General features: G+C 49.2%; 1 protein-coding gene across 1 annotated transcript in view; it reads left to right on the top strand.

The window, feature by feature from the left end:
- LOC147693361 (transient receptor potential cation channel subfamily M member 2-like) overlaps positions 1–22,437 on the top strand; it is a 1,943,547-nt gene that overhangs the window by 181,402 nt on the left and 1,739,708 nt on the right. Inside the window, exon 3 of the mRNA XM_086933684.1 lies at positions 522–687. Within this exon, the coding sequence (XP_086789810.1) occupies positions 522–687 (166 nt within the window). The remainder of the gene's footprint in view (positions 1–521; positions 688–22,437) is intronic.

The raw sequence follows: 22,437 nt of genomic DNA, 5'->3' as shown, positions 1-22,437 counted from the left end.
TCCCAAAATTCATTAAAGTTACACCATGTGGCAGACAGGCCGCAGCCTTTGACTAACTAGTACTTCATCAGTAGTTTCGTACTCAGAGAAGGGTGTGGGAACCACAGGTTTGGCAGATTATGAGAACTGCCAGTTTCCCGCAGTTGTCATCCTTCCAAACTAGGTGACCCTTTTGTTGTCTTGTAATATGTAAATGTGTGTGGTAAAACAAAAATTCTTCCAATCCTCATCAATAATTTGGTCTTCCATCAAGTGCTCAAATACCATCCCTGTGAATAATCCCTGCCTGAACTTGCTTGCTGCATGGGTGAGGAGGTCCAGCCTCTCAAGATGGTTGCCATTGCTGTTGTGCTGTCCTGATATGTTCACATTAACTCATAAATAGGTATAGTGCCTTTCCTTTTCCCTTAGCTTCTACTTTAGTGCTTTCCTCATTCACTTTCTTCACTCTTTTGCCTTCTTTACTTTTAAAAATGTGTACTGCCTTCTTTCTTTCTCTGAGTTGGTATCTGTACTTTCAGGGAGGTGTGTTTTTGTGGCTACAGCAAGGAACATCATGTGAAAGAGGCCCAGATAGTCACTTCAGATGTAAAAACAGATTGGGACCCAAAGAACGACATACAGGAGATGCCGACCGATTCCTTTGGTAACTTTACCATTAAAGATGCTGGCAAAGGTCGAAGAAAGGTTAGTGATGCTCAAAGACTTACACAGCTTGTGTCATCTCTTTCCGGCAGCTTTGTAAATAGGTCCTCCTCTTCTTTGATTATGTGTATTAAAAACTGATGGTTTCTCACTCTAAGATTAAAGAAAGTTGGTTAAATAGAGTTCTATTAAATATGACTAATTTCATGCATTGTAATGTAAGATGCTGTCTTGCCTTGCAGCTTGGAACACATTTGTTCGAGGCATACGGGCTGCAGATGGTACATTATGAATAGATCGCCATCTGGTGTTGGGCTCGGATGATTGCACTTTGTTTTTCTCTTGGAGAGTCTTTTGTATCCTGGTGACTCCTCCTTTGGTTGGTAGTGCACATGGGCATCGGCTCCATCCTTAGATTGTTTTTTTCCGCCATCGGGTTCAGATGAGGATTGAGACGCTCCAGATCGACTTCGAAAAGAAGTGACTTATCGGCGCGTATTCCCTTTCCAATTCGACGGTATTGTTATCGAACGCGTTTCATTTCCATTCCGGCGCGTTTCGACCTCAACATCGAAGAAAAAACTTTGATCTACGTCGACGAACAGGAGGCCTTTCTCGACGCAGTCAAGCCCGGAGTCCATGGAAAGGACTCCATTCAAGAAATGTCCAACGTGTGGTGCTAAGTTCCCACACAAGGACCTACACGAGGTGTGCAACCTCTGCCTATCGCCTGAACACGAATCCAGGGACTGCGAAGCCTGCGCAGCATTCTCCTCCAAGTCGACGATTAGAAATCGTCGAGCTCGAAGACACGAGGTTTCCAGAATGCAGTCGGAGGCGATCCCGGAGCTGTTCGGAGACGAGCAACTTGAGGAAGAAGAGGATCATGAGGATCAGTCGGGGTCGGAAGGGGACGAGTCGGATGTCGAAGAACTCGACGTGCAACAAACCGTGAGTGACGACGTCCCCTTACCAAAAAACCGACCCCGTGTGGTAACGACCCCGCCTTCGAGCCCGGTCAAACCGCAGAAAAAAGTTTCTGACGCCCCGCCTTCGGGCCCGGCAACGAAACCGAAACTGAAACCGAAACACTCGGTCTCCCACCATGTCGGATCCGAGAAATGGTTGACATCGACTTCGACACCGAAGCTTCATGCAAGGGAAAGCTCGGCATCGAAACATTCCATGTCGAAACAGAAACACGATTCGACGTCGAAGACTCACTCGACACCGAAGAAGTCGGAATCGAGTAAACACTCGGTGCCGAAAACACCGAACATTGACGATCGAAAACAAAAGCACCTTTCGGAACCAAGGCCTTCGGTACCGATTGTATTGTATTGTATTGTGGCATACTTATATAGCGCGACCTGTCACCACCAAGGGCATCCTGGCGCTTTGACCCGTACTCCAGTGAGAACAATAGCTCAGCCTATCCTGGGAAAAAGATGAGTTTTCAAAGCCTTTCTAAAAGCTAAGAGATCTTCAAGGCTTCTCAAGGATATAGGCAGAGAGTTCCAGAGTTTGGCTGCCGCTACTCTGAACGAGCGGCCACCCATCCTCACTCTCTGGAATCGCGGGACTACCAGTAGCCTGGATGACGAGGAGCGTAGAGCTCTAGATGGACGATACCAGGCAAACATTCGCCGCAAAGGGATGGGGCCCAGGCCATGAATAGCCCTGAACACAATACACGCTGCTTTGTAGCGCACCCGCAGATGGACTGGCAGCCAATGAAGTTCTCGCAGTGCTGCCGTAGAAGAGCTATGGTAGGGGCGAGAAAGGGCGAGTTTGGCAGCAATATTTTGCACCCTTTGCAGCTTGCCCAGAAGTGTTACCGGGGCCTCCAGAAGTAGTGCGTTACAATAGTCAAGTCGACTTAGGATGGTACAACGCACTACTTCTGGTCTGGCTTGCTCAGGGAGGAGAGGAAGGACCTTGCGCAGCATACGAATCAGCATCATGCATGCAAGCATGTAGAGGTGGTCTTGTTTACATGTAGATCCAACTGCAGGTTAGGCCCAAAAGTAACGCCTAAATTGCGCGCTGATTGTGCCGCAGACACCGTCTCTGAGAAGGACGGAGGCCAGAAGTCGACTGGGAGATCTCGAGGAACTCGATCGGTGGAACAATGTAAGACCTCTGTCTTTGTTCCGTTGAACTGTAACGAGTTCAGACGGAGCCATTCCGCTGTCGCCTGCATGCACCGGTGAAAAGTCTCCAGTGTGACTGCATCCTGTCCCTCCAGAGAGAAGACCAGCTGGGTATCATCCGCATAATTAAATGCGGAGATACCAAAGGATTTAATGAGCTGGACTAGGGGGCGGAGGTAGACATTAAAGAGTATAGGGCTGATGGCTGAGCCCTGGGGTACTCCTTGTCCCACTCTCCGCTCCTCTGAGCTGAAGGGGGGTAACGAAACCCGTTGCTGACGGCAGTCCAAGTAGGAGATTAACCAATCCCTGGCCTTGTCTTTGACCCCGCATTCCTCCAGCCTAGAGATCAGGGTGGGATGGCTGACCGTGTCGAACGCGGCCGACATGTCGAGCAGCACCAAGAATGCTGCCCGACCACTGTCGACTCGCACCTGCAGATTGTCAAGCACGGTCACCAGCGCGGATTCCGTCCCATGCGCTGGGCGAAAGCCGAATTGCGTCTCATCCAACCAGATGTTGCCTTCTAAGAAGCTGGACAGAGCACGGGTAACCAGTTTTTCCATAATTTTAACCGGAAAAGGGAGCAGGGAGATTGGCCGGTAATTAGAAAGGCAAGCAGGGTCGAGCGTAGGTTTTTTTTAAAAGCGGGGATACCACTGCCTTCTTCCAGCAACTTGGAACAATGGCTGTCTCGAATGACTGGCAGCAGATGGCATGCAGGGACTGGAAGAGGTCCTCTTGAAACACCTTCCATAGTCTTGGAGGGAGAGGATCCAAAGGCGAACCAGATGAGATCGTCAGGGCTAAGTCGCCAAACTCCTTCAGGGAAGGAAGGGGAAAACTACTCAGCTGGGGTCGACTGGCCTCGCTCGCCGGAGCTCCCAAGCTGAGAGCCGGCTCCAGAGAAGGAGAAAAAGGACTACTCTGCTGGGGTCGACTGGCTGCACTCGTCGGAGCTCCCAAGCAGAGAGCCTGATCCAAAATGGGAACGGGGGGGCCACTCATCTGGGGTCGACTGGCCTCTCTCGCCGGAGCTCCCAAACTAAGAGCTGGCTCCACAGAAGGAGGAAGAGGACTACTCTGCTGAGGTCGACTGGCTGCAATCGCCGGAGCTCCCAAGCAGAGAGCCTGATCCAAAATGGGAACGGGGGGGCCACTCATCTGGGGTCGACTGGCCTCTCTCGCCGGAGCTCCCAAACTAAGAGCTGGCTCCACAGAAGGAGGAAGAGGACTACTCTGCTGAGGTCGACTGGCTGCAATCGCCGGAGCTCCCAAGCAGGGGGCCGAGTCTGGGCCTGAAAGGGAGGAGCTGTTCAGCTGGGGTCGACTGGCCACAGTCGCCGGAGCTCCCAAGCTGAGAGCCTGATCCAAAAGAAGGGAAGGAGGGCTACTCAGCTGGGGTCGACTGGCTTCCGCCGCCGGAGCTCCCGAGCTGGGGGACTGCTCATCTGGTCGGGGTCGACTGGAGGGCGTGGCCGGAGCTTCCTGACAGAGATGAGTAACCCTCTGCAGGGGTCGACTGGCCATCTCCTCCGGAGCTCCCTCCTCAGTGGTGGAATTCCGTGGGTCCTGCAGACCTGCTAGGATTTTACGGATTTTTTCCTCGAAGGCGTCCGCAAGAGAGTCACAAAGAGCTTGCGATGAGGGGACTGCACTAGCCACACACGTAGGGTGAGCAAGGTCCTTAACAATTTTAAAAAGGGCCTGTGCCTTGTTTGGGGCCTGATTCAAAGTGAGTTCAAGAAAGGTCGCTTTCGCTATCTTGATTTGAGCTTTATATTTATGCATAGCAGACCTAAATGCGATTTTCTCAGAGTCTAGGTACTGTTTCCTCCAGACTCTTTCTGCGCGTTTACAGTCAAGTTTGAGCTGGCGTAATTCGCTCGTGTACCAAGGACTGGCTCGGTTCACCCTCCCTCGTGACTTCCGAAGGGGCGCCAACTTATCCAGCGAGCTAGATATGGACTGACAGAAGAGAGTATAACTTTCTTCGGCTGTATTACCAAGCTTAAAATCCTCACCTAAAATGTTCGGCAGTGGAGTGATGTTGAGGATACGGGACCAAGGTCTCTCTAGCTTCGCTAGAGGTAGTCCAGCCTTTCGCGAAGTAGCGTCCTCCAGACAAAGGGAGAACCTAATCAAAGAGTGGTCCGTCCAGTATTGGCACTTGATGTCCACTAATGATACCCATTGAGGGTCCGCAAACACCAGGTCCAAAGTATGGCCTTTCCGATGCGTAGAAGCGTTCACCAGCTGTACTAAGTTGATATCTATACAAGCTTGGCAGAGAGAGAAAAATGCATTATCCAGCGAGCTGCCTGCCCACAGGTTAAAATCTCCAAGAACCAAAAGCTTGCAGTGGGAGCTAGCAAGTTCATAAATCAGGTCAATGAAAAGAGGTATGGATGGTGCTGGTCCCGGGGGACGGTAGCAAAGGACACCCGAACAGCAGATCGACTCCTGCTGTTTGACTGTGAAACCCATCAGTTCAAATCCCTGTACCTCTCGAATTTTTAGCTGGGAGAGGGTAAGCGAGTCTCTATAGATGTATCCGATTCCCCCTCCACGATTAAGTGGGCGCGGTGAATGGCTGATTTTGTATCCTGGGGGGCAGGCTAGGCCCAGCTCGACCTCACAGTCATCCCGAGTCCACGTTTCAGTGAGAAAGAGGACATCGAGCTGTTCAGACTCAATGAGGAAGGCTATTTCCGTGTGGTGCTTGCAGAGAGATCTGACATTAAGCAGACCACAGGAAATTGGCCTAGAGGTAGGATGCCTGACCGGGTTCTGATCAGGTCTGAGTCTAAGTAGCTCAGCCCGAGTATAGACAGCACGAATTGAACCGGATGGGCCAGAGGTAGCGGCCCTAAGCGCGTCCGATGCGCGAACGGGCGCAAACGGGCTTACCTCTGGCGCACCTCCGGCGCCCCTACGGCGCCCCCGCTGCGCACCGTCGCTGCGCACTTGTCTAGCGGCCATCTTAAATGGCCGGCTGGATGTCACGTGGGTCCTGGCAGGGCGAGTGTCTCTCCCTCACCTAAGATGGCGCTGAGTTATATCCCTCAAAGCCTTCACCACCTGATGATAACACAGGGTCTACCTATGCTGAAGGGTCTTCTCAGCCACACAGAGGAAATATTCAAAGACCAAGTGAGGGCTAGGGTGTTAAACCCAAGAATTGATAAAAAATATAAGGCGGCTCCAAAGGATCCAGTATTTATCAAAGGGCAGGTACCTCTGGACTCGCTTGTAGTTTCAAACGCTCGTAAAAGAGCGAACTCATTATCTACAGGAGAGGCTCCTCCACCTGATAAAGAGTCAAAATTAATAGATGCATCTGGCAAGAGAGTAGCATCACAAGCAGCAAATAGCTGGCGTATAGCCAATACACAGGCATTACTTGCACTTTATGACAGGGCACATTATGATGAATTAGAAAAACTCATCACACATCTCCCCAAAGAACATCAAAAAAGGGCAGATCAGTTAATACAGGAAGGAAAGATAATAAGTAATACTTCCATTAAGTGCGCCCTAGATGCAGCAGACACTGCAGCAAGATCCATCAACACCAGTGTTATGTTAAGGAGACATGCATGGCTTAGAATCTCAGGATTCAAACAGGAAGTACAAACGTCCTTATTGAACCAACCATTTGATCAAAAAACACTTTTTGGCTCAAGCACAGATGAGACCTTAGAAAAAATGAAAAAAGATACAGAAACGGCTAAGTCAATGGGAGCATTGCAACAGCCAATACAAAGAGGTTCCTTTCGTAGATCCACCTATAGAGGAGGCTCAAAAAATACAGGAACAAATCAGCAATCCACCTCTTTCACACCTACATCACCCAAAGGTAATTCAAGAGGTAGTTACAGGGGTAACAACAACAAGGGTAGAGGCCGCGGAAATAATAACAACCGCAACGCCTCAACCCCAAAACAGTGACTTCATAGAACTTCCCCCAGACCACATAACACCGGTCGGGGGACGTCTATCACAGTTCCTACCTGTCTGGGAAAACATCACATCAGACAAGTGGGTGAGACAAATTATCCAACATGGTTATTGCCTAGAACTCACAGCTACCCCACCAAACATCCCCCCCAAACAGCGTCCAATGAGTCAAGATCATCTGACATTGTTAAAGGAAGAAGTACTAGCACTGCTACAAAAGCATGCAATAGAGAAGGTTCCAAAACACCAACAAGGGACAGGAGTATACTCTCTATACTTCCTAATCCCCAAAAAAGATGGGTCCCTAAGACCAATCTTAGACCTAAGACCTCTCAATGCATACATAAATTCGGAACATTTCCACATGGTCACGCTCCAACAAGTACTTCCTTTACTGAAGAAAGGGGACTTTCTTTCTACACTGGATCCTAAAGACGCTTACTTTCATATCCCAATTCACAAAGCCCACAGAAAATACCTAAGGTTTGTAGTGGAAGGACAACATTATCAATTCAAAGTCCTTCCGTTCGGGGTCACAACGGCACCAAGAGTGTTCACAAAATGCCTAGCTGTGGTGGCAGCACACCTGAGAAGACAACAAATACATGTCTTCCCCTACTTGGACGATTGGTTAATAAAGGCCAAGTCACAAGAAGAATGTCTTCACAACACACAGAAGACAATTCAATTGCTGCACCACCTAGGGTTTACGGTGAACTACAAAAAATCACACCTGCAACCAAACAAGATTCAGCAATACCTGGGGGCTACTATAGACACAGAAAGAGCAATAGCATACCCCAATCCGATCAGGATACAAACAATGGTCGGGTTTATACAAAGATTTCAACCACAACACTCACTACCAGCACGTGTGTTTATGCAACTGTTAGGCATGATGTCCTCCTGCATACTGCTAATACCACATGCCAGACTACAAATGCGTCCACTACAGGAGTGTCTAGCGACACAGTGGAATCAGGCTCAAGGTCAGATTACAGATCTGGTGTTGGTAGACGACCGTACGCATCGCTCTCTGAAGTGGTGGAACACAAAAAACATTTCCAAAGGACGGTCGTTCCTAGAACCGATTCCACAAGTGATAATAACAGCGGACGCATCGCTCTCCGGATGGGGAGCGCATATGGACAAATACACAGTGCAGGGGAAGTGGAGTGTGCAGCAAAAGAAACTGCACATCAACTACTTGGAACTATTAGCAGTATTTCTAGCACTAAAAGCTTTCCAAATACAGATAACAAACAAGGCAGTCCTGATCAGAACAGACAACATGACTGCAATGTATTATATTCAAAAACAGGGGGGACACACTCTCTCCAACTATCCAAACTAGCACAGGACATTTGGAGATGGGCCATTCCTCAAAAGATCTATCTGTTAGCAGAACACCTACCAGGAGTTCAAAATCAGATAGCAGACATCCTAAGCAGACAGTCAGAACAAGTACACGAATGGGAGCTGCACGACCAAGTAATGCAGACATTCTTCCAAAGATGGGGGCAACCAGAGATAGACCTGTTTGCCAATCATCAGAACGCAAAATGCCAAAACTTCGCATCCAGGTGCCCACACCAACGGTCCCAGGGCAATGCACTATGGATAAATTGGTCCAACAGATTTGCTTACGCTTTCCCCCCTCTCCCACTAATCCCGTTAGTGGTTCGGAAACTGCAGCAGCACTCAATGACAATGATACTAGTGGCACCCACGTGGGCAAGACAGCCGTGGTTCACCACGCTACTACAACTCTCACAGGTGCCACATCAAAAGCTAAAATTATTACCCATGCACCTTACACAGAACCATGGAGAAATAATGCACCCAGATCCCAAACAATTGAACCTAGCGATCTGGCTCCTGAGGTCATAGAGTTTGGATATTTAGATTTACCACCAGAATGTATGTAAATCATTAAACAAGCAAGACGTCCTACCACCAGAGCAAAATGGAAGAGGTTTGCTATACACTGTAACAGTAAGCACATCAACCCTCTGGACGCATCCACTAAACAGATCATCTGTTATTTACTACACTTGCAGCAATGTAACTTAGCATACACCTCTATCAGAGTTCATCTCGCAGCTATAGCGGCGTACCTACAAAACAGGCAACATCTGTCCCTGTTTAAAGTACCAGCAATTAAAGCTTTCATGGAGGGACTCAAAAGAGTCATTCCACCAAGACGACCACCTTCCCCAGTCTGGAATCTCAACATAGTGCTTACCAGACTAATGGGGCCACCATTTGAACCTATGCATAGGTGTGAAATACAATTCCTCACATGGAAGGTGGCCTTCCTCATAGCTATCACGTCACTTAGAAGAGTAAGTAAGTTGCAGGCTTTTACGATTCAAGAACCATTCATGCAGTTACACCAAAATAAAGTGGTTCTTAGAACAAACCCAAAATTCCTACCAAAGGTAATTTCTGCATTCCACATCAATCAGTCAGTGGAATTACCGGTTTTCTTTCCAAAACCACAAACGGTAGCGGAAAGGGCACTACATACATTGGATGTCAGAAGGGCAATATTGTACTATATAGAAAGAACACAAACTTTCAGAAAGACAAAACAGCTGTTTGTTGCGTTTTCTCCTTCACATAAGGGCAATCCCATCTCTAAAGCGGGCATTGCCAGATGGATTGTAAAATGTATTCAAATATGCTAATTAAAAGCAAAGAGAACATTAACTGTTCCTCCTAGAGCTCACTCTACACGTAAACTAGGAGCATCTATGGCATTTTTGGGAAACATTCCACTAGATGACATATGCAAAGCAGCTACCTGGGTTACACTGCACACCTTCACAAAGCACTATTGTGTAGATGTGCACACAACACAACAAGCTAGAGTGGGACAAGCTGTATTAAAGACTTTATTTCAGACAGTTGCAACAGACACGGGCGACCACCGCTAGGGAGAGAACTGCTGTATAGTCTATTCATAATGTACCATCTGCAGCCCATATGCCTCGAACGGAATATGCTACTTACCAGTATGCATCTGTTCTTGGCATAGAGGGCTGCAGAGTGGTACATGCCCTCCCAGCCTCCCCGGAAACCTGTGTCTGTTCCAACATTATCTTATTTAGATACACTTACATGGGCATTCCTATCTGTATTCTATCATACTACTCCATCTAACCCTACTATGGCAAAACAATCTAAGGATGGAGCCGATGCCCATGCGCACTACCAACCAAAGAAGGAGTCACCAGGATACCAAAGACTCTCCAAGAGAAAAACAAAGTGCAATCATCCGAGCCCAACACCAGATGGCGATCTATTCATAATGTACCACTCTGCAGCCCTCTATGCCAAGAACAGATGCATACTGGTAAGTAGCATATTCCTTACAATTTATTAGATGCCAGAAATCTCATTTGCAATGGATGATTTTCTTGTGTAGATCTTGACTAGACCTGCGTTCACACGTACACTACCTTGGATCTCATATTTCCTCTTTAGGGATACAAAAGTACAACTTTGTGTCATGCTCTAATTTGTTAGATATTCTGAACCTACATTCATGTTAGCCAGTGTTTGTTCCTAGAGTGACCATTAAACTGGAATAGATTTTCTAAGAATGTGGCTAAAACGGTTCTGTAAGGTTGTTTAGGTCAGTCATTTGTGATCTTTCAGAGCCATTCCGTATGCATTGCCATTAGAGTTGATTCTTCACATTTAATCCAGCTCAAACCTTTCTTCATGCTCTGTTCGCATGAAGCCTGACAGGCCTTTGCTGCCACAAACTCTTTAGAGTGACAGTCTTTTTAAAAACCAAGAGAATGTGAAGAAGATGGAGCAGTGATTAGTGGACCGTTACTGCAGTTAATCACCCATGCACAAACCACACATGGGGGTAAAATGTGAGTTTAGAAAACTGGGTACTCAACCAAACTCAGGGGTCCCATTCTATATTTAGAGTCCACAGTAAATAAACACAGTGGACGCCAAGTAGACAATGCTAACAAATAGTAAAAGTCAAAAGGTACTTGAATTGCAAAAGAATATATACAATAAAGCAGACGTCACAGTGGGTGCCAGTGATAAACCTGCTTGGTGCTCTCTAATATGTGATATATACGAGTGCTTAGGTGATTGTAAGACATTGGGTTATTGGTTGACGGGGTGGAAGCCCATTCAGGCAACAACCACAATCCTTGTCAGGGTGAACCACAAAAGTCCCTAAATTGACCTGAGCGTAACCTTCTGGGAGCTTGGAACAAACCAGTCAGGCTTTACTTCAAAGCAATGTGTAAAGTATGTATGCAACACACAAATAGCGATAAAGTGACAAGAAAAATCCCAAACCAATTTAGAACAATAGAGTACATTTTAATACATATAATGATATCAGAACAACAAAAATCCAATCAGTACAATCGGAGATATGCAGTTTTAAGGTTTTTAGCGAAAATAACATCTGAAAGAACAATGCAGCATTCCCTGTCATCTGGTCCCTCTAGCCCGGGGGAAAGTCACAAGTTCAGGCCGACAGAGATAGAGCGTAGGTCAGATACAGGAACCAGGTTAGACTTGCTTACAAGTTACCTTATAAGTCTGGCACAAAGAGTTCTGTTCGCGTTGGAGGCAGCCAATAGGAGCGGAACGTCATTGGTGTACTGTGAAGAGCAGTTTGGGTGTCATGGATGGTTTTTGCTTCAGCACGAAGAGCCAGCTTAGCGTCAACGGCAGTCGTTGCCGTAGATCGAAGTGCAGGTTTGACATTACCGTTCATCGCTGTCGAGCAGGGTTCACCGGAGATTTGTGCTGGTGGTCATTACAGGCAGCAGAGTCTTGGCGCAAACTGGCCGGTTTGCGGTTGAAAGGAACACAAATGTCAGGATGCTTTCCTTTTATTTAGACGTAGTACACTCTACTGCCAGCCAACAGTACAGGACCTGGGCAACCATCTCTTTGGAGGTCAGGGACTCACCCCAACAGAGGTCAGCAGGTCCAGGCAGGTTACAGTTGCAGCTGGGCAGTTGCAGGGAGGCCTCTGAAGTTTGTTGCGTCCCTGTAGTTCAAACAGGTGGTCAACCAACTGACCCTTGGATTTACTCTGGTTAGCCTGGAATAAAGCCAAGCAGGCTCAGTCTTCCTTGTCAGACAGCAAGGTAGTCCTTCAAGCATATGGGCAGTCCTCTGTCAAACTAAACTCGGCCACTGCTCCGCCCTTCTGCTCGCAACTCCCCCCTGACTCTTCCACATGCAACATCATGACCTCTCACATTCCCCAATACCCCTCACCCCACTAACTGCTCCCGTGAGTTACTCTGAAAGGCCACACAAAGGTATTTTCATCATATAAGCTCTTTTTGAAAACACTGAACCCTTAACCTTTACTACACTCCATGCGAAACATAACTTTACTACGTGATTTTTATGACTTCTTAAAGATCACAGTAAAGGCTTCCAAACTTAGGGCCCCGATTAAACACATCTCTTTTCTCCTCACTTAGAAGCATATAAGCTGGAGGGCACATAGCATCTAAGATTTATTAAATTCTGGGCAACACCTCTCCCTTTCAGCCCTCTGCTTTGTAGACCAAATGGGCATCTAGTCCTGCAAGTAAAGGCAAACCTGGTATACCACAAGAGGCTTGGATTAAAATCTGCATTCACCGATTTCAAAATAAACTCATTCCTTCATTTTCCCAAACAACTCATTTCCTTTACTGGACCCCGACCAGACTTTTTAGGTCGAAGCCTGCGTTGCATCACATGCGCTGCTGCAGGCAAAGAGATATTATGAGAAGGGGATTTCAGTATGGCGTGAAGCCACGCCCCTTTTTTCCATTGGCAGGCCTCTCGAAACGGAGGCCTGCCATTGGAAAAAGCTCCTGTTTAGCAGATTTGTCTGGTCTGGATACCGCCTCTTGAGGACTCCATGACCTGCCTTACTGTAGCACGACAATATTTTTAGAAACATTGCCTTGGCAACCATGAGGCAGGTCAGGGAGTCCTGGAGGGGCGGGATTCAGTATCCTGTTTCCGCCCCGGTTTTTTTTGTTTGTTTTGTTTGTGCCATCATTCCTGTGCGTTCCTGGGCGGTGGAGGAGGTAGGGGAGAGGCGGTGCTGGTTATGTTTGTTGCAGGATGCCTTTAAACATTATGGTGTTCCTAAAAATACGTGGTGCAGCACACTATTTGTGAATGTTTTCCTTACTGCATATAATGTGCAAAGAAATGCTTTTCCTTTTAACCCAACTCCCCCAATATTTAGTCCGCCGTTTTCAAGGAAGTGACATCACAGAGTATGGCTGACTGTAGTCCGGGTAGAAAGAACTGATCGGGCGCAGGGGCAGCTGGCATCCGACGTAATCCGGGGCTGTCTGATTGCTCCTCGGTGCAAGCAGTGGCTGAGAAAGAGCCCCGGAGCCCGAGCAAGCCATTGAGAGTCCACCGCTACCAGGGGCCGAGTGAGCTATGGGGACAGTGACGCCCGGGGTCTGACCGGGGGGGGGAACCGGAGGAGGCGAGAGGTGAAACTCTGGAACAGGAGGCAGACCATCCGGGAGAAGACAATCAGCTTTTGCTGGGTCCAAAAGACGGAACCGGGGACTAAAAACCGCATATTCGGGAAGGTGCCAGAAGAATTAAAACTGTATTCGCGGTGACAAGGAGTCTCTGGACCGGGGGAGATCCAACAGGCCGGGGAGCCGAACAGAACGATAGAGCCATGGAGCTTCGGGTCGGGAACAGATACCGACTGGGTCGGAAGATCGGCAGTGGCTCTTTCGGGGACATTTATTTGGGTGAGGAAGTTAGGGCGAATGTGGAAATACAACAGTGGTGATATCGTATTGAAAGGGTACAAATGGGGGGGTAGCTGGGATTTATAGGCTTGTTGGTTCCGGGCGGTGGAAAAAGTTTGGGAAATACAAAGCTTAGGAGTGTCAGTGACTAAAACATAGAGCCCTTGTTTTGGGGGACTTTCAGTGGTTGGTGCCTGCCACGGGGAGCAGAACAGATTGTGCAAGTTTACGTTTCTGTGTAATCTTATGGGGGAGTACATTACGTGTACTGAAGGGTGTGGTGGGCATTACAGATCCCGTGAGTTACTTTGAGGGTCACACACCCTTGTATGTTGGGAGCGTATTTGGGGTGTGGTGAGCAGTACATATTTTTGGGACGTTGAGGGGGGTCAGTGACTGGTATAGAGGTTACAATGGATCGTGTTCTTTTAGCGAGAGTCTGAGAATATGGTGAGGCAGAGGAGTCTTATAGGTGGGGGGCCGAAGGGTTGAGCACCACTCTTTGTTTTAAGGGCCTCGAGCTAAGGAAACGTCAGGTTTTAATTAACAAGCATTTGCAATGCAATAGTTCTCGCATTTGCAAGAGTTTAACCTATTGGCATTGTAAATGACAATGCCTTTTATTTATGTTTTAAAAACTAACACGTAAATAAAAGGCATTGCCATTTACAATACCATTTACAATACCAATAGCTCCAAAACTCGCAGTTGCGAGACCTATTGCATCACAAATACTTGTTTAACGCATGCTTATAGATTCTGGAAACTGCTGGTCATGCAGTGCAACACATGGTGACCTGGAGCACATCTTTTTCATGTCCCTCTCTGTCCTCTTACTAGAGTGACATCACTTCTCAATTCAGTAAACTATTCAACACTCCCATCTCCCTGGACCTTCCAACGATCATGCTTGTCTCCTTTGCCTCCCCTATACCAATTGTCCTTGCGGACTTGGACCTGGGTCTTCTTGACCTGCTATTCACCATCGCACTAAAAGTATTTCTTCTCGGATGGAAGTTGACTAACAATGTATCATACCATAGATGTGGGCATTGGTCACCCATTTAAGGAGCTGGTGCCCAGCCCAAGTGAAAAGGTAGTGGCTATCTCACCACAACACAGCTGGTAAGGGAAACAGTAGTTATCCAGTATTTGGGTGTCTTTCATAGATTCACATGCCTGAATCATTCCCCGTCGCCGAGACAGGAGCCTCCGGTACATAAAAAAGTAATGTCCTAAGGACATACATAGAGAATATAGGCCGAAGGGCCTCCCCTTTTGGGCCTTTCCACGTCCTTATGTAAAAAGGACCGAACTCTCATCGTTAGCCAATCAGCTCCGACCTCCCTCTAGAACCTTCCCGGGAGGAGCCTCAGTCCCTCAGATTTTCTACCGCACGTTGTGCTAGGGAGTCTCCAACCTGAGCTCTTCAGGTTTTTCTTGCTTCGATGTCTCAAACTTCGCTGGAAGTACACTTTGCACAAACAGGATACATATCCTATCTTCGACTACTGTCTCCCATGTCGGAATCCAATAAGAAGGCTTCATCCATGGCGGACTCGCAAAAGAAAGCCCTTCTCAGGGCCTGTTCCTCCTGCGGCAAGCAGCGGATTCAAGCGGAGGACAAGCACGATCTGTGCTTATATTGCCTGTACCCTGACCACGTCCCTGACAAGTGTAGGGTGTGTAGAGCCTTCCCAAAGAAGACTGTTAAGGAAAGAGAGGCTCGCCTTCTCGAATGGCTCGACAGGCTTAAGGTCCGAGACACTCTGGAATCTTCCGAGGGTAGTGTCTCCGTGACCTCCAAAGTCTCCAAGAAGAGACCCAGGGTGCAGTCCCCTGGAGAGACAGACACTCCTCCTAAGAAGGCGCACAGGAAACCTTCGGAGGCACGTTCCACCACCTCCTCCGTGTCTGTTAAGGACGGCCAGAGGTTCAAGAAACCCGCTCCATCTACTAAGCGGACCACCTCGGTCGCGACCACTGTGTCGACCACTACGGCCTCATCGCCCTCCGCGACGGCCACAACGACCACCACTGCGTCCTCAGGCGCACCGGTCTCCTCGACCATTCCTCCGAAGCCTTCGTCCAAGACTAATACCGGACCATCGCCACTATCTGCGTCGTCGTCACCTAAGAGGTCTAAATCTAAAGGTACGCCTTCGCCGAAGACATCTCATACCGAAGGATCGTCACCTAAACGGTCGAGGTCAAGTTCAAAAGGTCCGCCTTCACCCAAGAAATCTCAAGTCGAAGGCTCTACCACCAGTAAGACGGCGATTCACTTATCCCCGCAGAATTTGATGCCATCGACACTAACGGAGGCGTTCAAGTCACCAACACACACGGCGGGCGCGCCAGCTTCACGCACGTCGTCGGAAGAGACCCCGGCGCCATCTTGGAAAGAATCTAGATTGGTCGAAGTCTCCATTCACTCGATTCCAACTTCCTCGGTTCCCCCAACGGTAGAGTTGGCACCCGAGCAAGAGCAGGTGACACTGCAGAGTGAGGAGTCCGACGAGGAAAACCAGGACGTTCACGAGGACCGGGACGAAGTTATGTATCAGGAACGCTCCATGAACGTCAACACGGAGAACACCCCGATGATCTGTTTGCCCCTGTCTCTGGTCAACGATTTGCGCTCCCTGGTGCAGGACTATAAACAACGGTTCCCGGATGCCGACAGCGGAACCCAGGTGCCGGTCACCCAAGCGCAACCGTCGGCCTCGCGCCCTTCCGCTCTCCAGGCCCGTCCTCGGAACCAACCCCAGCCTCGCACTCGGCCCCAGCCTCAGGTGGAGGACTCCTCGGAAGGCGAGGAGGAGGAGACGGACTTGGAGGAAGGCGAAGTGCAAGACGTTGACTCGGACCACAGAGACGACGATGCCGATGCTGCGTCATCACACCATTCGTCTACCCCGGCATCCCCGCGACCGCGCCAATCTGAGACGGCGGACGTTGGGGGTTTCCACAAACTGGTGGACAGGGCAGCAAAGAGGTTTCACATGGCGGTGGAATCCACGGAAACGGAATGCTTCCTCCATGATTTCAAGGAGCACAGCCAGAAATTGGCCAAGTCTATTCCACTTATAGACTTTCTGTGGGAACAGGGCAAGAAGCTGATGCTTACGCCTGCCTCGGTGCCTGCGGTGGTTCCGCGCCTAGACAAAAAATATAAGGCCCCAATCACCGCGCCAGCCTGCCTGACCGGCCACCCCAAACCGGACTCGGTTGTGACTCAGGCGGCCCAAAAGCAATCCCGCAACCCCTCCTCGCCGCTGTCCGCACCCCCTGACAAGGAAGGAAGGAAACTGGACACCATAGGCAAACGGTTCTCTACCACGTCCGCCATGACCATCAAAGTGGCGAATTCCATCGCCCTACTTGGGCGCTACAACCGCCAGCTATGGGAAGACATAGCCCCCTATCTGCAAGGTCTGCCATCCACGGTCCAGGACGAAGTGAAAGCTCTCCTAGCGGAAGGACAAAACTCTGCGGCAGAAATCATCGACTGCGCCATCGACGCAGCCATGACGGGATTCCGCCAGTTGGCCGGGGCTGCCGTGCTCCGCCGCCAAGGCTGGCTCAAAGCAACGTCCTTTCGACAAGAGGTCCAATCTAAGGCGCTGGACATGCCGTTCGATGGTCAATTTCTCTTTGGGGAGAAGATAGACGAAGCACTCCAGGCCATCAAGAAAGATACCGATACGGCGAGGGCTCTGGGCTCCCTCCAGTCCCGGAACCAGTCCTTTCGGGGGGGCCGCTCCAGAGGTCAGTACTCCTACAGAGGTTCCTACCAAAATCGGTCGTCTTACTCCTACGGCAACAGGAACCAGCCCCAGCACAAACAACAGACCCGACAGTCGTCCTATGGGAGGTCGTCCTTCAGAGGCAAATCCGCCAAGAAGGGCACTGGCGGCCGCCAGTGACCATTTACTCCAGCCAGTCCCACCACCGTCTCAATCCTTTCGAATTGGGGGAAAACTGACCCACTTCTGCCAAAATTGGCGAAAAATCACTACGGATCGGTGGGTACTACAAATAATTCAATTTGGACATTCCCTCGAAATGGTCAACACCCCTCCCAACACTCCTCCGCTGAAGCGTGCTCACAAACACCTGCACCTCCTTCTCAAGGAAGTATCCGCCATGTTGGTCAAAGGAGCCATCGAAAGAGTCCCAGAGTCCCAGAAGGGGAAGGGTTTTTATTCCCACTTCTTCCTAGTCCAACAGAAAGGGGACAAATGGAGGCCGATCTTAGACCTCCGGGCGCTCAACGCCTTCCTGCGGAGTGAATCCTTCCGGATGGTCACAATCCAGGAGATCCTGGGGGCGCTGGAAAGAGGAGACTCGATGGTCTCCCTGGACTTACAGGACGCCTACTACCATATCCCCATCCTCATACGGCACAGGAGGTACCTACGGTTCGAAATAGCAGGCAGACATTACCAGTTCAAGGTCTTGCCATTCGGCCTCAAATCTGCGCCACGTATCTTCACGAAGTGCTTGGCGCCGGTGGCAGCCTTCCTGCGACAAAGGGGTCACCAGGTATTCCCCTACCTGGACGACTGGCTGGTGAAGGCGCCCTCCCCGGAGGGCGCGACTGCTTCCTCCAACGCCTGCAGCGCTCTTTTTCAACAGCTGGGTCTGACGATCAACCTCAAAAAATCCTGCACTACTCCATCAACGAGGATCACCTTCCTAGGGGCTACCTTGGACACGAAGCGCGCAAAGGCTTTCCCCTCGGAGGACAGGACCAACAAAATACTGTCTCTGGCCGCGGCTGTGGCCAAGAAGTCTCGCATCAAAGTCAGGACATTCACCTCCTTGCTAGGGATGATGTCCTCCTGCATTCTCCTCATACCACACTGCAGGCTCCGCATGCGTCCCCTGCAGGAGGCGCTGGCAAGACAATGGAAACAGAGTTCCGGCTCCTTCGAGGACATTATCACAATCACACCGGCCATCACAAAGGCCCTTCTGTGGTGGAGAAACCGGACACACCTGACGGCCGGCTTGCAGTTCCTCCTGCCGCCGGCACCTCTGGTCATCACGACAGATGCCTCACTGGAAGGCTGGGGCGCGGTTCTGTTGGACCTTCGAGTCAGCGGCAAATGGGACGCCCAGGAGAAACAACTACACATCAACCTCTTGGAACTGAGGGCAGTGTATCTGGCTCTGCAGGCATTCCTGCCACGTATCGGAACTTCCCCGGTGCTCGTCAAAACGGACAACACCACGACGATGCACTACCTGAACAAACAAGGGGGAACGCGATCTCTCTCTCTCTCAAGAGAATCGCAAAAAATCTGGAACTGGTTGGTGGCACACGGGCTCTCCCTCAAAGCGGAGTACGTTGCCGGGAAGGACAACACTATCGCGGACGCCCTCAGCAGACAGACCTCTCTCTCCCACGAATGGGAGCTGAACGGCGACACGGTGGCCCACGTCTTCTCGCAATGGGGGACCCCGAGGATCGATCTTTTCGCGACGGCAGGGAACGCCAAATGCCAAAGCTACGCAAGCTGGCATCCCCAACGGGGGTCGCTGGGAAATGCTTTTTCCATCGGCTGGTTCAGCGTGTTTGCGTACGCTTTTCCTCCGTTCCCGATGATACCGAGGCTCCTCCGGAAGATGAAGACGGAGCCGTGCACCCTGATCCTGATTGCTCCGTACTGGCCGAGACAACACTGGTTCTCGGACCTGCTTCGCCTTTCCATCAAGCCCCCGATTCACCTGCGACAACACCCGAACCTCTTAACGATGTCCGGAGGCCAGGTACACCACCCGAACCTCTGTTCGCTCAAATTATCGGCCTGGCTCCTGAGCACCGAGAGTTCGGAGACCTAGAGATCCCGCAGGACTGCAGGGCCGTACTAGCCAAAGCGAGGGCGGGCAGCACGAACAAGACCTACTCGCTGAAGTGGAAGAGGTTCTGCTTGTGGTGTTCGGAACAAGGCTTACACCCTCTCCGGGTCACCCCAGTACAGCTGCTACCGTACCTCCTCCACCTGGCTCAATCGGGGCTGGCTCACGCCTCCATTAAGGTTCATCTGGCTGCGATTTCTAGATTCACCAGGACCTCATCTGGACCTTCCCTATGGTCCAGTCGACTGATAAAGCAATTTCTGAAAGGGCTCTACAGATCCTTTCCGAGGCCTCGGAAAGTCCCTCCGACCTGGCAATTGAACTTGGTGCTCAACCAACTAATGAAACACCCTTTCGAGCCCATACACCGGGCCACTCTCAAACATCTCTCATGGAAGACGGCACTCCTGCTCGCCCTGACGTCGGCCAGACGAGTCAGCGAACTTCAAGCGCTGTCTACTCAGGAACCGTATCTCCAATTCAGGCACGACCGAGTGGTACTCAGGCCCAACCCTAAATTCATTCCTAAAGTGCCGTCAGACTTTCATCTGAACGAACCAATTGTCCTCAAGTCGTTTTTTGCGAACCCTTCCACAGCGGCAGAAAGGGCGCTGCATTCCTTGGACCTTAAAAGGTGTCTCAAATTCTACTTGGACAGGACCAAAGAGGTCAGGAAGTCTTCTCAACTCTTTGTAGCCTACAGCAACCCGCGCATGGGTTTGCCCTTGACAAAACAGAGCATCTCCCGCTGGATTTCTTCAGCGATTGCTTTCTGCCATGATCAGGCCGGACGGCCTTTGACGGACCGAGTGGCTGCCCACTCTACCAGAGCGATGTCAACGTCAGCGGCGCTCTTCGCTGGAGTGACGATCCTGGACATCTGCCGAGCGGCGACCTGGAAGTCCCCGCACACCTTTTCCAGGCACTACTGCCTGGACATCGAACTGCAGAAGGACGCTGCAGTGGGACAAGCGGTGCTGCGCCATCTCTTCCAATAAGGTGAGCCTTACCTCGTCCCGCCATCCAGGTATGCACATTCTTCATGGTTTTTTTTTTCTGCTATATGCATGACTGTATATTGCCATGTTTCTCTCACGTTGTCTGTACTTTATGCAGGCCTGCTGGTTGTGAGAATGTGCTTTACCACTATGCATGTATAACTGCTGGCTACTCTGATTCAGGCATGTGAATCTATGAAAGACACCCAAATACTGGATAAGAAATGCGTTACTTACCTGTAACAGCAGTTATCCAGTATTGGTGTCTTTCATAGATTCACATGCAACCCTCCCGCCTCCCCGGTAAGGACTCACGTACCTCTATGTCTACATTGCGACACCCTATCTGGGTGCGTACGAAAATCTGAGGGACTGAGGCTCCTCCCGGGAAGGTTCTAGAGGGAGGTCGGAGCTGATTGGCTAACGATGAGAGTTCGGTCCTTTTTACATAAGGACGTGGAAAGGCCCCAAAGGGGAGGCCCTTCGGCCTATATTCTCTATGTATGTCCTTAGGACATTACTTTTTTATGTACCGGAGGCTCCCGTCTCGGCGACGGGGAATGATTCAGGCATGTGAATCTATGAAAGACACCAATACTGGATAACTGCTGTTACAGGTAAGTAACGCATTTCATGCCGTTATATGGTTGTATGGCCTTACCTCACGTTCATTCACCACGCACGTTTTTTACTAGGCAGATTTTACAATGCATACCACGCATTCACATTCACTCACATTTGAAATACCTCCCCCATGCAATCCACTTCCACGCATACTTTTACAAGACTTACTGGTAGATAAAATCCACTCTCAGTCTAACACTGCGACCTACTGTTCAAAAGTTATACATTAATTCTTAATACGTTATTGTCAACAATGTATATTAGAAATTACATTTATCTCATTAACAGGTTTGCTAACATTTTATATTTTAAGTGGGTAGACCCCCTCGAGCCCACCTTTTTTAATTACCCTTTAAAATATATAAACTACTTATCACTTTCGTTGTTAAGACTTGCAAGGTAAAAGTAAAAGTAATTGCAATGTAAAAAATGTGTTGCAATTGCTTTTTGTTGTAAAGGTTTTGTGGTAAAGGCTGTTCCCCCTTTATACATATGGGTCATTAGGCAAGTTGGCTTCTCTGAACAAAGTTCCTTACCTATACGTCAATACTGTAGTTAGGTTAGGTATTTAGGTCAGGCCCTCCTTAGCTTGAGTGAGCTCTCACTCTTCTCCTTCTTTTCAGTCTTTCTGAACTTACGCTCCTTCTCTTCCATTCTCTATTCTCTCTCCTCCCTATCCCCATGCTCCAAATTTTCCCTGTCTTCCTCCCAATTATTTTGTCATCTTTTCAGTTATTCTGTTGTTTACCTGTTTATCCCCAATTTATCCTAGTTTCACCAATGGACATATTGGGTGGATATATCATGCGCTGCCCGCCTTGATATGCCGACGACCACTTCCTCGATCTCATGCGATTACAAGCTATCAATTATGTTGGTTAAGTGTGTAGGTTAGTTGTCTTTTCACTAAATATGTTGGATTGCTCAGATTTTATCTTCCCTGATGGACCTTGTTTGGCAACCATACTGTTCCATACAATTTACTATATATGCTTAAGTTTATGTTTGTTTTACTGTAATCCTTTGAAACTCAATAAAACCTTTAGATAAAAAAAGTTTTCTCATATTTAATGATAAAGAAAACGGTGGCTGTGTGAAATAAAATGTTTGTGTAGAATTTCACAATTTGGTCAAGAACAACGAAAGAGTGCACTTGCTTGTGAGAGGAGAAGTTGGTAAAAAATCAAAGTGGATTCTTTAGAAAGCCCTTACTCACCAACCTAGTTGGTGACATGCTTCATTATCGGGCCCCACCGGTTACGCCCCTGGTCTGAGATATATATCACTGTCTCTATATCCAGTTCTACATCAGATATCCTGTTTTGGCTTTTATTCCTGGTGCATGACAAGACCAACTGACGTACATAGCAGGCCCAACTCAAGGACCCATGATCCAACTACCAAAAC

This window comes from Lissotriton vulgaris, chromosome 8 (genome assembly GCF_964263255.1).
Source record: "Lissotriton vulgaris chromosome 8, aLisVul1.2, whole genome shotgun sequence".
NCBI lineage: Eukaryota > Metazoa > Chordata > Amphibia > Caudata > Salamandridae > Lissotriton > Lissotriton vulgaris.
The sequence above is the reverse complement of the archived record's forward strand: the minus strand, read 5'-3'. Positions and strand labels throughout refer to the sequence as shown.